Source organism: Embiotoca jacksoni, unplaced genomic scaffold (assembly GCF_022577435.1).
Source record: "Embiotoca jacksoni isolate LCO1_2020_lvr unplaced genomic scaffold, fEmbJac1.0.p SCAF_87, whole genome shotgun sequence".
Taxonomy (NCBI): domain Eukaryota; kingdom Metazoa; phylum Chordata; class Actinopteri; family Embiotocidae; genus Embiotoca; species Embiotoca jacksoni.
The window spans coordinates 24,291-40,884 of NW_027185444.1; the positions used below are offsets into that span (position 1 = coordinate 24,291).

Here is a 16,594-nt window from a genome sequence, read left to right on the forward strand (position 1 = left end):
TGTATATATGTATATATATATATATATATATATATGTATATATATATATATATATATATATATATATATATATATATATATATATATATATATAAAATTGGTCAGCTTTAAATGAGCTGGTTTTTTCTGTCTAAAAGATTGTTAATGCAGCTTCGAGGTCCAAAATTCTCCAAAAATGTATTTGTTTAATGTTATTGGAACAAGTGACCTCATCCTCTTTATTTAAAGTGAGAATGTGCAAAATGTCCTCTGGATTGTTTTGAGGCCTCATGATGAGCTTTTGATATCCACACTTAGTGAAAATGTGTGAACAGGATTTGTGTATTTTCATCACATTCTATATTGTTTTCCAGTTTTAAGTTATTATTTTTGTCCGGTGTTCGTATGACTTAGGTATAATTTGGTTTACACAGTTTTATGCAGTACAGACAATGAATTTAAAATATACTGTGTGTTGTCGGGTCAAAGTCCCCCCTCCCTATTTTTCTTTTGTAATGAAGAACCAAATTCGGCTTTACTGGTCTTCAAAAATGATGAAATCACCTGCATATGACACAGCTGAAGAATCCGATGTTGTTTGTGTTTGTTTATATGTTTGTTAAAGACAATGCACTGCCGCATTGGGATGTTTTATTTCCCTACACAGTGTGTAATTTTGACTGTAACCTTTCACAAAAATCACGACTAGTAATTTTAGCGACACAATTTGTACTGTCTGATTGCAGACGTTGGAAACTGAGCGGAGAATTTAAAAGAGAACGCGATTAATATTGTAAAATGAAATTTTGGGGAAGACCCTCCCCCCCTCCTATTTGCAGTACAAGGGGAGGTTGTGGCAGAGGATTGGGGGCGGGGTTGGGAATGTAAGGGATATTTGTACATAATGTAAATGAGAAATAGAGACACGTTAACAGAAATGTATTCATTTTCTCCAGTGGGAGTGTGCATAGTGTATTTAGAATTTGTAAAGCTTGCATCCTCCTTTCAGACATTGAATTGGGAAAATGAGTCTGTGTTTGATTGCGTCTGTGCAGATCTCTCCAACCATGCCTGTTCATTTATGTAAGATACTTTATGTGCCCCTCCACGTGGGGTTCAAGAAAAAAAAAGACATTTTTCCTTTGTGTACTATTAAACTTCTGTGTATTTCGCTATTACCTGTGTACTTTATAAAGGTGCTACAAAATTATTCAAACCTTTTGAGGTATAATTGGGACTTGGAGACATGGAGCTTTGAGTGGCTCTTAAGGGTTGTTTCCTAAATTTACAGTTTGTAAAACAAGTTTTGTCAAATTTATAATTTTTATGCAGTTTGGCAAAATATGCTATAAAGGTACAATCGGAAGTGATTGGCACTAGTGGCAGTTGTCTATTTGGTTTTGTACATTCTATGTACAATCATTTCATATTCTAAACTGGTCAGAAGAGCATTGTGATTTTTAGTCTTGCAAATCTGTATGTAGTTAGATGACGTGACATCCTAATATTTATCTAATAAATATGTATTCAGATGAAACACAATTAATGGCTTCTGTGTGTTTTGACATAAAACTACAACCAGCATGTCCAACATTTTACACTGAAGAATAAATAGGACTGCAAATCTCTGCTGCACTATTCATACAATACGTGCAATATTAAACTATATATAAATGGACTTTGCTATTAACAGTCATTTAAAATGACATGTTAACAGTGCTTTTTACAAGCTGGAATCGCACAGAATAACCAACAGGCCATTTTCACAGAAGATCGTTTGACATGTAGCAGATAGAAAAGCGCACGGGTAATCAATAAAATGAACGAGTGCTGAATTCCATTTAGCTGCTTTAGTTTCAGGGAACTTTTACTGCGCATGTTGGCATCCTTAATGGGCATTTATCCTACTGTAACAGGTCAAAATGTCTTCGGAGCAAAGGTCTATCCCGCAACTTTAACAACACTGGGCAAAAAAAAAAAACTTTTCAGGCATGATTTTTAATTGACAGTGTATATTATTTATTCATAAATAAGGCTGTTGTTGCACTAAAAGTATGTACAAACTTGCTCTTGAAATATACAAATGTCTGACTTTGCCCAAATTTGGCTGCCGGAAAGTCCCTCTTAAGTGTGCTTCAATAGTCTGCCAACATAAAGGGGTTCTATTTTCTATAGTAGCACTTTCCATGCACATGTGAAAATGCTGGAAAACGAGAAATTCTAAAAAAAACTTATTTGGATTCAGTGTGCTTAAGTACATAAGCAACAGGGAGCCCTCTGCATGGGAAATTAATACTAAAACACAAATATATGCTTTCAATTAATGTTGCAAATAATCAGCAGCTTTGTTTCTAAATGAATTAGTGAGTCATAGCTTGGAGAAAAACTTCTGTGGGTCAATGTGATCGATCCAAATAACTTCCACACAAACACAGCAGAAGCTACATATGGTTGAATCACATAAGATTACAATACGGAGACTAAGGATGCTGATAAAGTTCCTGCTTGGTCAAAAAAAATAACCCCCCCCCCCCCCCCACGAAACACAAGGACTCACCTACCTCGAGCCCGTGTCTTCATGAGGTCGTTTCCAGCTCGGCATCGGCGTCGTAGACCGCTGGACTATCTTCAGCACCACAGAATGAGTGGCGGCAGGAGAAAGAGGAGAAAGTGTTTCACGGAGTTCACTCGGAGCTTTCCAGCGACTCAACCGACAGTCTGGTTAACTCAACAGGTAAAAGATTCTACTTCACCAAAGTTGCTATTAATAGTTCAAATTCCACCTCGGCCTGTTGATGATGATTCAACTTTTAGTGAAGTTGAAACTTTTGGAGAAACTGAAAAAGTTTTGCATACACTACACATTACAAGAAGATATTTAATATCACTGCAGACCCCCTTGAAAACACGTATATCTACTATCCAAAGAATGTCTGTGGCAATTTTGGTCGCATTTGAATGAATATTTGTGGATCGCTGTGAGCCAAAGATTTCTTATAATGCAGACTATAAACTGGGAAGATTGGTGATGTAGTGGTTAGTGCGGTTACCTCTCAGTCAGAAGGGATGGTGTTCAAATTCCCCCTTTATCATAAATTATAATAAAAAAGTCATACTATAGCCAAAAATGACATAAAAGTCATTTTTGAGTCACTTTTTGGACAATGTGTTACAGTATGACTTTGGCGTCACTTTTTGCCCGCCACGCCACGGGCACACCGATCGATGAAAACTAATTATTTTATCAACTTTTCACCTCCCAGGTGTTAAGATAGGACAGAGAAAATTTCAGGTCGGTGCTTCAAAATCTGTAGGATGAGTTCGTTAAAATAAAACACGTGCGAATAGCCAAAAAAAAGGCGACTAAATTCAAAATGGCGGACTTATTTTTTTAGTTGAGGTCATGCTGACGAGACTTTTTTTAAATTTTTATTTTATTTATTTTTTTTTACAAAATTTGCTTTTCAGTGTCAACTCTCATCAAACATGGCTGACAGAGACCTGAATTGTAAAGTTAAACTCTCAATAACCTTTCATGTCAATAGAAATTTTAGAGTACAGCTAAATAAACAGTAAACCAACAATATAATCCGTCCACCTAATTTAATTCATTCATTTCACGTTTGTAGAATTATGTGAAGAGTTTATCACAGGTCAAATATGACTGACAGCGCTCAGATGTCATGAAGATGTTGTTATCAAGTGAAATGTAGGTCATATGATAACCGAATATATATTTGATCAGAAACACACAGGAAGTGCTCCCTGTATGAGCTCTCTTTATTTCCTTCCACGTGGTGTCGCTGTTTTTTTTAAAAAAAAATTTTTATTTATTTATTTATTTATTTATTTATTTATTTTTTTTTACTGCTGCAGCTCCGTCATGTGACGTCGCATGTAAACATCACCGGCACCCATGGCCCGCGTGTCCTCCTCACCCCTGTCAGCCGAGCAGCGATGTTTCAAGTAAAGAACCGCGTGAGATACAGCCCTCTGGGCATCGCCGCTGCCAGGCTGCTTTCCTCCGGTCCGGTCGCCGGGAAGACGGTCGTGTTCCTGGACATCGAGGCCGACAGTGAGCCGCTCGGAAGGATCGTCATCGAGGTAGCGAAGCTTTAGCACGCTAAGGCCCCACCAAGACAGCTCGGTGTCACCCGCAACGGGTCTTCATAGAAAGTCAAACATGTGTGCAGATAAGTGCAGCGCATCGGGGAATTCATCTGTTTTTGTTTTTTTGTTTTTGTTTTTTTTTATTTCGCAGCTGGATGCGGACGTAGTGCCAAAGACCGCAGGTGTGTTTCTTCTGTATGTGAAATACAGATGTTTACCACTGCCTTATTCTGTCCCTGACTTTTTTGTTTTGTTTTGTTTTGTTTTGTTTTAATAAGAATAAAAATCCAACCCATTTCACAGAAAACTTCAGAGCACTGTGCGCTGGGGAACACGGCTTCGGGTACAAGGGATCTGTGTTCCACAGGGTCATACCCGAGTTCATGTGTCAGGTAAAGGTTTCCGATGAGGGCGCGGAGCAGTGCCGAGTTCAGGTGCAGAATGTTTGTCATCTTGTTCATTGTTGTGTTTGCTGCTATCACAGGGAGGAGATTTCACCAACCACAACGGCACCGGAGGAAAATCGATTTATGGGAAAACCTTTAAAGATGAAAACTTCAAATTAAAACACACTGGTCCAGGTACGCCTTCGCACAGCACACCTGTCACTGATTATAGGACCAAACAAATGATCCGTTATCCTTCCGTTATGCTTATTGTCAGGTTTAAGGCTAATAAAAGTCCTTTAAGTGGCAAGCTACAAGGGACAAAAAACAAACATGCTGCTGATCTGTGTTCTAAAACAGTCATACAATTAACTGAATGGCTAATTAATAAACTATTCTGATGGTATATTAGTAATTTAAGTTATTTATCGAGCAACAGTGCCAAGTTTTCTCTATTTCCAGCATTGAAAAGCTTAATAATTTTCATCATTTTATAATGTTTTGAAGACTAGATGATTTGACAAGAAGATTAATAGATTTAAAAAAAAATAACAAACTCTTTAATTAATTAGGAAAATAACTATAAACCGCAGCTCTTATATGCAGTTACAGATATATTATAGATTTATTATGACATACTTTTCACTTTCCTGGCCTCCCAACAGTGTGATTTCCCAGGTTTTTCCTCTGCATTTTAATAGAGCTGCCTCTCCACTAGATGGCGGTGCCTAATATCATGCAGCTTTAAAACTACTGGTCATATAGATTTTGCAATCTTCACGTGAATGACCTACTTTTTAGGGAGTCAACTTCCACTAATCAAAATAACTCCTTCTCTTGAATAAACTTTATCCAAATGCTACATTATTCTTTTTCTTGAGTTGCACAATCACCACTTGTGTCAGTTTCAGAAAAGAGAAACAGACCTTTTTCCAAAACGCATTTGTTGCCCTTTGTTGTCAGACATAAACTTCATTAGATTAGTGGTAAAAAGAAAATGTCGACGATCAATTTGACTGCAGCACATTCAACCGATTGGCCTGTTGATCTCTTTTCAGGAACACTTTCGATGGCAAATTCAGGGCCAAACACCAACGGCTCGCAGTTCTTCATCTGTACAACAAAGACAGAATGGTAAATATTTTGCAGAGGTTTTTGATCGGTCATCCGAGCCCCACAACAACCGAATATAACCAGTTACCGCCCGTCCTTTCTTTTGACAAGGCTGGACGATAAACACGTGGTGTTCGGGCAGGTGAAGGAAGGCATGGACGTGGTCACCCAGATGGAATCCTTTGGGTTACATGATGGCGGTGTGATCAAGAAAATAGTCATCACTGACTGTGGCGAGATCAAATAACACTGAAGCCCATTCACAGACTTCTATTGGATGACTCGGTATCCAGTATTTACTTCATGTTGCCTCCCATATTCATGAGACTTTCAAGAAGGAGCTGCCACAGGAGATTCTGGTCGTTATCGTTTCATGCTCAGAATCAGGTGTGAAATGTTCATATGTTGTGTGTGTGTGTGCGTGCGCATAATGGTTTTAATGGAAAGACTTGAGAGTAGCACCGACACATTTTATTTTTATTTTGTTACAGATCTTCTTTCTTTTAACTGGTTTTAACTACTTTGTGTACAAAGCAATCACTTATGCTGAATGTAAGATGTAAGATAACTGTGCAGATACTCTCCATTTACTGCCAAATAAATGAGTATTTTCAGATTTCAACAGCCCTGGTTTTTACAGGACATTTGCTCTCGCATGCCACCGGCCTTCCTGGGTTTAAAGCTTCCCGGAAATGATGCAGCAGCAGCTTTTTTTTTTATTTTTTATTTTTTTTAGACGCGCTCGAGCGCCACTGACTTCCCGTCCATCAGAGCAGGATGTGACATCATGTGACACCCACCTACACTGGAGCGGAAAAATCGCATGAATTCACTTGACGGATGATGAACACGTGGACTATTGCCTCACTGGACGCAGTCAGTGCAGGTGATTCTTTATTTGAAACACAGAAGTGAGAGAGAGACGGAGGGAAAGCGGGCCTCGACATGTCTGAAAGCCAGAGACTGGGTGGTGCTGCTTATCGAGCTAATACTTTATGAAAGTAAATAATGAAGCGACGTGAAAAAGCAGCTCTTGCCCCTAAATGAAACCATATGCGCACTGACCTTCCACCGTTTGTTTGAATTCTCAGATTACATTGTTGCTATAGAGACTTTTCAGCTCTCACTGTGTTTGAGCTTGAGATGTTGTAACAAACTTGATATAATTTGGGTCCCCACCCTCTGGTTTAGTTTTAGTTATTTGGAATGCATGTCCAATATTGTGCATTGGAAACTTGGCTCGGGTAGACAATGTTGCTGTGGCCAATGTTTAATACACATCTTTACAACTGGTACAAGCTGGTTCTTCTGTAAATGTCTACATATATCACACAGCGGCCGTGTCAGCTGGTGTCCATTTGTGTGTTTTGTTTTTTCTGTCCACAGTCGGACTCGTAGTGTTGAAATCAAGTCCTGGCAGCTTTATGTGTCTGTTATCTTTCAGCACTTTTACGGACGTCAAAAAAGATTTTACAAGTTTCTCCTCCTTCTGCGTTACACAACCACTGTGAATAATCCATTTAAAACCTCTTTATTGAAATCTATACGCTCAGTCTTGTGCAAGACGTCAAGCTTGCACCGGAGGACACACTGCAGAGTGATGGCGAAAACATATACTCTCAATGCTGTATATTAGACTGACAGCAGCTCTCGGGGAGACAATGTGTTTCTTTTGGCTGAAATCAAACACCAGAATGAACACCTCCCAGTTACTGGTGAAATCAATTCAGCAGACGACCCAAACAAGTTAATAACAACACAATCCAAGCAGTCCGAACTCATTGTGACTTTTATTCATCAAACTCTCAACAGCACTAAAGCACTAAAATGTTTTCCCAACTAACAAATAAGGCACATTTTGGAATGCCGTTTCATGGACATGAAAAACAGACCTGTGGTCGACTCTCCAAGCCCATGACTGTCCTCGTTTCTCCAGATTCATTGTCTTCCCAACCTCACGCCTGCGATTCTGTCCAATTCAAATATTACATTATTGCAATACTGCGTTACAGACATCTCAAGTGATACAGACGGTAAAGAATACATACAAAACTTTCCAACTTGACCACATAAGTGTTAACACATTACATTCAGTAAATATGTATTATCTTGAGAGGCTACATTTGCGGTAAATGAAATACTTCAGGACTACTAACAATCAGGAGTTGCTGATAATGTTAAAAACAATATGTACTGTCGCCAACTACTGTAAAGTATTTAAATAAGTGTACATTGCACAAAATAATACCATTCAAAACCAAAACACATGCACGTGCAAACTCTAAAATAGTTCTTTGTCACACACACTTTTCTTGACAAAAGTATACACTCCCTAAACTACTAATAACATTTTTATAATAGTTTCTTGTCATCGCTGCTTTAAGCAAACTACATCTCACAGCTTAATGTGCTTATACAGTGGTGAGTATCCATCACTAATTAAGAAATAAAACAAAAGATTTCTGCATGTTAACACAATATATCTTCATAATATTGTTTACAAAATGAATACATGTGGCTGTATTGATGTAAATGGCAGCTTTATAATTAGTCACATAGCAAGTGAATAACGTGGGTTATTCAACACTGATAACATCATAAAACAAAACACAAAAAACACAATGGCTTATAATTGAGAAAGGGTATTAATTATGTACCAGCTTTTTTTTTTTTAATAATATTCTATGTAGAAATCAATATTTCCTTCTTGGTGTAACTTTGTTGCATATTCTATACAAAAAGTGTTGTAAAAAGTTCTTCCATAAATATTTCTGCAGGATAACCCTGCAGATTATTGTAAAACATAAAGGAAAAAAAAAAAACTCCCAGCTTTGATTATTTCTCAGCAATAGGCCCTTCTTCACACAAAAAAGCTTTAATATTGCTTAACACTTCAAAAGAGCTACTATCATTGAAAATGATGGCCATCAAATATATACATAAAACAAATCTATCTTTGTCAGGGAAATAACTCTTGAGTTTTTGCAGATTGCTTTATAAATTTCAACATCTATTAAGTGTTCCAAAATACACATCTCATTCATAGAAAATAATTTTTTTTTTTTAACTGAACAGGTACTAGAAAAGTCAAGTATATGTAATTCAAGACACTTTGTCTGAAAGCAGAGATTCCTTTTTTTTTTTCTTCTTTTTTTTTCAAATGTATCAGCTGCTTTCATTGGCTCTTGGTTTGCCATTTAAAATGGCGTCTTCATAACATGTCTCTGGGCGGAATCGAACTCTCTGACAGGATTTCTCAAAACCTACTTGTTGCTTGTTTACGAGGTTAGTTGATAAGGCATCATTGGTATCTATTCACTACAGCCACGTGCTATGATGTTGACAATGGGTTTCCGAGAGACCTGTAAGCTTCGTGTCATCAACACGGAGTGAAAGCGAGACGTTAACAGTAAAAAAAATTTTTTTTTTAAAAATGTTGTTCCCAACAGTTAATATAGATGAACAACTTCCTTTCTTTAAAGGGGCACTGAATTAAATTTACTCATAAAGTTTAGTTTATCCGTACAAGTCAGACTGTGGAAACAGTTGCATAATATATTCAGAAAGTTTGGAGGAGCTTCATCAAGGCTGAGAAAATAACCTTGATTATGTCATTATGATGTCACAAGTTATTTCAACAAAGGCTTGGAGACCCCCCCCCAAAAAAAAGAAAACAAGAAAAACCTGCACTACAAACTGGAGGCGTTAGAGTTTTAAAGACGTCAGCTTTTACTAGCCAGGGGAGTTTACTAGAAGATGGCATTGAGTTGCATCATGGGAAATGGATTTGTTGTAGTTTGAGCCGGACTAGGGACTAAAGGTGAGGATGTCCCAACCTCTTCTGCACACAAACTATTATTTCGTGTCTCTCTTAAGCCTCAAATCTTTCTGGAACTGCAGTACTAAAATCACTGCAGTGCCCTTTTGATCTTTAGAGATGTTTTTGAGTCAAATTTCCCCACACTGTAATGTACCATTATCATCCTCTCCCACTAAAGCAAGGCACCATGTTTATTGTTCGACGAGACCCTACGGTTCCTTGGATAAACATGGACTACAACAGATAATATATGACAAAAAAACAACAACAATGAGTGAGGTCCACAGTTTCATGTGCGACTCCGTCCTGTTGTGAGCATTGACTAAGAAATAACATCTTTGTTGATCTCCCATGACAACAGACCACAGTAGGATTGTTATTGCCAGCTGAAAATGCTGGTTCAGCCCGTGCCTCCAGCTCAGCAATCTGTGTTGAAGCAAACACCCAGCATACCAGTTCAACCGCCAATACAGGGGCTTTATCGTTTTCTTGTCCTTTTGTCGCATCTTGAACCTATGTCACACTTACTATGCACCACACATGCACATAAACTGCTCCGCCTAAGAGACCTATCCCCACATCTTTTCGAAATTTCAAATGGCCTGTTATTCTTGATAATTGAAATCTGTATAAGGCACATACACTATGTTACAGTATAAAATATAGTCGACCAGCTTTTGTAAGGCCAGAAATACAGTAAATACAAAATAGTTCACAATTCCTATAATAAGGATCCTTGAAAGACAGGTTTGTTAATGTCAACTCTTTCCTCTGTAGTGCTTTAGATCTGCACGGTGAAATATTTAAACACGATGGGTACTCCTCTTCCTTTAAAGACAAGGTTTACAACACTAGGCCCCGTTTAAAAAAAAAAAAAAAGAATGCAAGTGTAAAATTAATTCATCATCACTTTCAATATATCCATGAATCTTGAGCATTACCGCATCACCAATCAGCTCTTCTGTATTACAACTTTCTCTCAACCTACCAGAAATTCATTGCAGTTCTCCAAAGCTTCACCTCCCTCTAGACACTCTTTACGCTGCAATTAGCTGTTGGACATAGTTTTTTTTTTTTTTTTTTTGAAGGGTGCAAGTTTCCATCTTGCGTCTCTTGACTCGTCTCAGGCTGCCCGGCATCATCTGGTATTAAAATTAACGTCTTTCAGAATGTCTTTCAACAAAACATCGCATTTTACAAATTTATGGTTAAAAACTAATCCGGCTTCACACGAACGATTCAACCTCTAAAATTAGGTTTGATAACACAAATCAGACTGTTCCATGCAGTTCACTTTTTCTCCTATTGAAAAAGAAAATACACGGACAGCAAAATTATTATTTACTATTACCATCGCCAACGGTATTTCCTGCAGCTTCTTCTCGGTTGACCCTTCGTTTAATTTGAAATGAAAGAAACCCAATTTACCCAACAAGCCTCTATATCCAACACTGTGGATTATTAGGAATTTGCGGGGCAACAAAAATACTCCAGGGAGGGTGAATGAAACCTTATGTTAGCAATGCATAGCTCTAGCTGAGGAACGACTACGCAACTGAACCTACAGTAGTTTCTAAAGACACGTGGAAGCAGTTACACAATGTGATATACAAACATACAAAAAAAAAATATTTCTTTATGTCCCAGTTAAAATTCAAATTGCACACTAGACAACAAGAAAATAAATAGGCCAAACGTAAGCTAGGGATGTATGGCACATTATCCCTCAGTTAATTCACAGTTAATAAGATGTGCTGTTGACCCTAACACGGCACGACGTCAAAGGCCTCGTGTATGTTACAACCATCGTGAGAGGCCCCGGTTAAACGTTCATCACGACACCCTTCACTGGGCAGAAAAATGGAAAGCAGATCTCTGTAAACACAAAGCCAACAAAACCCCCGAGGTGAGGTATCCATTGAACCCAATATTGTCAGTGGCACATGAATTTTCTTGTTAAACACTGAGTTGGACTAATTGGATTGTTTGGTTTCTGACACGCGCAGCATGAAAAAAAAAAAAAAAAAAAAAGTCACCGATTTCGGCAATTGTTTTCTTTTACTGAAGAACACTTCGAGAGATAGAGGTGACCCTCTCGTTCCTGGATGTAATCTTCCATGATGTCGTTGAAAAATAAAATACAACAACTAAAATCTGTGCCCCCGCGGGTGATCAGAAGGTTTGATTTCTGTTGGACAAAAGGAAGGCGACAGAGAAAAAGGATTAGAGCTACCGTCTATAGTGGAGGCTTCTGAGACGCAAGAGGAGAAGACGTGAGGAGGAAAGGACGCCGTGTTATGTGCAAGGCGAAGTTGTGGGAAACCTGGTCACGGAGGACGTTAAAAGCCTCGATGGTGGACGAGTGATAGGGCTTGGCTTGGGGACACAGAGGTTGCTCTCTGCCTCTGAATAAAGATGATTATTGCACACGGCGGCAGTAGTAGCCAAGGACTTTACATTTCTCGCACAGGTGTTGTGGGTGCTCCTTGCTCTGGTCAGACACATCCAGGCCGTCCGGCTTCTCTAAAGGCCGCTGAGGATACAAGCAGAGGGCCAAGAATGAGTCACATTAAATACTTAAGAAAGTAAACCAAGCAGCAAACACACAGCAAAAAAAAAAAAAAAAACAACTCCTATGTTTGCAAGCAGTTATTTTGGCAACGGATTCAGCTCAGCTATACGCCTAACTACTTTGGCTTCCAACACTACTTATATTCTTCAGGCCAGACGTGTACTAAACACAATTAGTTGCAGAGATATGGCAATGCACCATCAGCTGTGGAAACTTGCAGTGCTTTTTAACAACTTGGTATTAAAGAAAAAGATCCAACATGCATTCGGTCATGATGACCTGTATGGAAATATCAGCTTCGGCATTAGCTTTCTTGGATTTGTTATTGAGGACAAAGGGAATCTTTCTGCGCCAGCACGTTTGGAGGTTATTTTAACAGTCCATCTGGAAAATTTTACTTCTCATCTATTGTTCTTTGCTTGTTAGACCTTTTTTACAAAACCATAATTTATTCCAAGCGGTCTAACTAAAAGGAAACCAGGTTACCATGGGTCACTACAAGGAGATATTTCAGTCGTCCACTAATGAGTCTGCCAGCAAGTATTGAGACTTTACTATTGCTGCGTCAAAGAGATTAGGTCCTTGAGGGAAGCTGGAAAATCTGATGTATATTTTATGGGGTCCCCTCAGTGGTTAGAGGGAGCCGGGTTCACGCCCCTGGGCTGCAGGCATCTTCCCCGCTGGGCTGTCCTTGAGCAAGAAACTCAAGAAGCTCGAGGTAGTCTAGATTCTGTAGGTGAAGCTGCAGTCTGAGCCCCTTTTGTTCGGAGGTAGTGACAAGAAAAGGTTCTAACTGCGATCAATATTGTACAACTTTAGTTATGCGTTTGGCACAATAGTAGGACTCAAATGAAATAACTTTAGTTTTGTCCGGACTAAGGGTGTAGAACTGGTTTCATATGAGTTAAGGACACAATGTACAGTATACCCGTACAGAGAGCGGAGGAGGGCGAACGCAGACCAGGCAAATCCAGAAATAAAGGAAAGCACATGGATTTTCTAATTGCCAGGCAGTCTCTGTGAAATATAATGAACAAGCATCTTTGCATTGATCAGCCAAATCTCTTTCGGCTCACAAAATTGAATCGGCTACAGCGTGAGGATTCATAAATATTTCCCATCAAAGCGGAACAAATATTTAATACATGTGAACGGGACTGGAAAATACATATTCATTTCATTTTTGGGAATCCACAGCAAGGGGAAGGAGCTGTGCAGAGCTCTTTGATACTCGAGGACACAGAGGTTAGTGGTCCATTTCAAACGCTGACAGGAGGGGAAATATGTTAAGTGGGTGACATTGCAAATGCAGGGAATTTGCTTGCCTGTGTGCAGCTTTGCCACAAGACCGATGCAGAGAGGAGGGAGGTTTTCTCACCAGTGAATCCAGTGGAACAAAATGGGTATGACTGAGAAATACTTTAGTGCTGGCAACGTGAATGCAGTCTTCCATTTACGCTATGTAGATATGCAGTAGAGTTAATAGTCTCAGATGTTGTGACTCCCTGCCAGACATTTAGGATAAATTTGTCATGCAATGCCCCTTTCCTGCTTCATTTCATGTACAGTAAGTGTTAACAGAGAGGAGCCTGGTCAGCCGTGGTATTCGGAGAACGAGCAGGGCCTTAAGCAGTAATCCTAATTTTATTTCAGGAAGCGGAATTGGAAGAATGTGGAAACGCATAAATATTAAAAGATGAAGTGTTGAGGATAAATATATCTCTAGCTGAAAAAAAAAAAAAAAAAAGAAAAGTGGATTCCTTCTGCATCTCTGAACTCAACAGGCTGTGAGGAACATTTGAGGGTAAGCCGAACAGACAGTTCACCAGCATGTTAATTCTCTGTGTGAGTGTTGTTTGGAAAAACACTCCACAGAGTCTTGGTTAATACGACTTTGCTTTCTTATTAAATGTGAAAGAAACTTCTCCAACTGTAAACCTCAATTCCCTCTGAGTTAGTTTGTGTCTGTGAGCCATTAATAATGAAATGTTTGTAATAAGATTGGATGACGTTCAGTAAATAATCCCCAAATTTTATCAGTTAGGAAATGTAATTAGTTTATTAAGTACTGGTTTATGACCAAGACAATTGTTTAGTGATATGATTCCTATTTCATCTTAATGATGCCATCTGGAATATCGTCGGGACAACACACAAACCAGAGTCTGAACTCTGATCGCTTTGGTTGTCATGGTCCAATCTTCCACTTAAGCTGTACGAGTAATGTGTTTTACTTGACTGTACATTCTCAGATGGTCATTGTCATAATGTGGGTTAAAGTACCTGTTTGTGTGGATAGACATTGATGTGACATTTGATACATTCTTGTCCCATGTTGGCCCAGGAGTTGCCACTCATCCACTTCCTCTTACACTTGGGGCACTTGTACTCTCCAAAGCATCTCTTCTTCCCCTGGTAGGGTGTCAGTCCTTCGCCTTTGGGTCTGGCCTGTAAAGAATAAGGCACGGGGAATTATTGCTGAGTTCAAAATGGGTTGTGTTTACCGTGTTCACGAGAAGAGTCCATATAAACGCCGCACTCTTTTGTTATTCACGACATCGGAACTTGAAACGTTCGTTGTACCCCGAGTTCACAAGTTTACGGAAAAGGCACAGGCTCTAGAAGTTCAAGTTTTGTTGGATGTGAAGCTAATAAATTCAATTTTTAGCCACGTACAGTTTTTCTTTGTTAATCAATAATACGTCTGAGAAAAATGTTGATGTTTCACCGGCCTTATCTTCTCCCTCTGTCATTGAGTACGTCCATGTGGAGAGGTTTGGGAGAACAGGTTTTTGCAGACTTAACCACTTCTCTCAGCTGCAGATGATTCTCCTAACAACCCACTAATGCTGCAGCCAGAAGAAAACAGGGAGGAGCCATCACGCAGCGCAGAGGGACATTTTTAAGACAACCTATTGCATTCACAGCTGGACAATAACGGTGAGGTGACAGCAGGGTGTGTCCATCCTCGTCGTACTACATCCGAACTTCATCATACAGAAAACTCCTGCGCACAGTTTTGGCACAATGTGTGGAAGTGTAATTGACATTTACTTCCATTACAGCCGAGTTAAATTGCTCCTCTGATTCTCGTGAGGGAGATGATTACAAACATTCAGTCAGCCATGAAAAAAACGTCCTAGCCCGAGGGCAATATTGTTGCGAGGAGACGCCCCTATGACTTCATGTTGGCAACTTTATTTAGGCCACTAAAACAGCGTTGAGGGAAAAGACACATTTTTTTTCCCCCCTAAAAGCCTGTGACAATCAAACGAGGTGCTGATGTCATCAAAGGGTTAAATCAAAATCAAACTGTCCTCCATCCTGCCAAAAGAAACCAAATGTACACTGATTAGTAAGTTTGTCAGAGCTTGTCATTATCAATTTAATCTTTGTCGTTGAAAAAAAAAAGAAAGAAAAATAAGCCCAGAAGTTGTATTTTCCTACTGACAGCCATTATCAGTCTGGGAGTGGTTATTTTGATAAACAAAATTCTTCATTTGGAGGATAAAGCTGTAAATGGAACAGCGAGGAATTTTGCTATTTTATCTTAAACTTTGAAAATGCTTCCTTGCTTAAAAGAAAATCTGATATGACAGAAAGAAGTAATCTTAATGCAGAGCATGCAGCTGACGGCAGCTTTCCAGAAAGTTAGGAAACGTCCTGCCTTCAAAGTGAAATCCGACCGGTCCAGTCCGTTCCTGATTGCCCTGCGAGATTGCAGATTGTTTTCATAATCACTTTAACATTGGTTGCAGATTTTGGGATGGATGTCGAGGGTACGGCGCGATGAGAGTGAGAGGAGGGGTACAATCTGTATCCCTGGTCTTCCCTTATTTTGTCCCAGCCCACGTATGAGTAATAAAAACTTTAATCAGCAGCATATGGCGCTTTCCAAACAGACGTCAGCACTTTGCATCAGCACCAGTGAGCCAACACTAAGTATGAGCGGCTGTGCTTCAATCCGGCTCCTCAACTGCATGACCTCAACCCCACTGTCAGCTTTGCATCTCCCACTGTGACAGCATGCAGGCTGGAAAATCTGACTTCTGCTGGCCTGCACCACGCCACTCCAAGTATACCGACACCGTTGTCTTGATGCAATCAATGGGCGGTCTTGAAGACAATGCCATGGCAACATGATATTTGGATGCCTTCCTACAAATGATCTAGTTACAATATGATCCAACTATAAACAGGCTGCCATTCTTACTCCAAAATACCCCAAAAAAAACACTTTTTCAAAAGTTTCTGCTTCAGTAATACAAACCCCTATTACATCCAACAAAGAAAATTTTACCGTTTTGAGTTTAAAGATAAACTATAATCGGAGTACCGGGCGTACTTCCAAAAGGTCCAGCCTTAACCCTCGTTATTCATTTTGGAAATTTGAACATGGTCAGTGATAATTGCCGTTTACAGCTGTTTGTTCGAATGTAAAAGATCTCCCCCTAACACTGCAGCCAGGACTCAGCAGGATAGAAACAGCACTCAACCTCCTCATGACCATTCCTCTCCTGCTCCATGCTGTTTCCAGGGTCTGGCCTTGGCCTTTGGCTGCACATCGTGCTCTGTCTGCAGCTGAGATCTTTCAGATTAGCAAAAGCTCCCTTT

The 16,594-nt window shown here is 39.4% G+C and overlaps 2 protein-coding genes across 4 annotated transcripts in view; one reads left to right on the forward strand and one right to left on the reverse strand.

The window, feature by feature from the left end:
• The first annotated feature begins 3,844 nt into the window (after positions 1 to 3,844).
• Positions 3,845 to 6,204, forward strand: ppifa (peptidylprolyl isomerase Fa). 3 transcript variants are annotated; one of them, XM_069139900.1, is made up of 6 exons: positions 3,846 to 4,083; positions 4,241 to 4,271; positions 4,393 to 4,481; positions 4,574 to 4,670; positions 5,534 to 5,609; positions 5,700 to 6,204. In XM_069139900.1, exons 1-6 carry the CDS (start codon positions 3,937 to 3,939, stop codon positions 5,833 to 5,835), a joined length of 576 nt encoding a protein of 191 aa, XP_068996001.1. In that variant the 5' UTR covers positions 3,846 to 3,936; the 3' UTR covers positions 5,836 to 6,204. The 3 variants fall into 3 exon arrangements, with proteins under 3 accessions (XP_068996002.1, XP_068996001.1, XP_068996003.1); XM_069139902.1 differs by lacking the exon at positions 3,846 to 4,083 and having other exon boundaries at positions 4,181 to 4,271; positions 4,368 to 4,481; XM_069139901.1 differs by lacking the exons at positions 4,241 to 4,271; positions 4,393 to 4,481 and having other exon boundaries at positions 3,845 to 4,083.
• An 899-nt stretch (positions 6,205 to 7,103) lies between these two features.
• LOC138192486 (zinc finger CCHC domain-containing protein 24-like) overlaps positions 7,104 to 16,594 on the reverse strand; it is a 36,510-nt gene continuing 27,019 nt past the window's right edge. Inside the window, exons 3-4 of the mRNA XM_069139898.1 lie at positions 14,264 to 14,428; positions 7,104 to 11,941 (exon numbers count right to left, since the gene is read on the reverse strand). Coding sequence (XP_068995999.1) covers positions 11,828 to 11,941; positions 14,264 to 14,428 — 279 coding nt within the window. The 3' untranslated portion in view covers positions 7,104 to 11,827. The remainder of the gene's footprint in view (positions 11,942 to 14,263; positions 14,429 to 16,594) is intronic.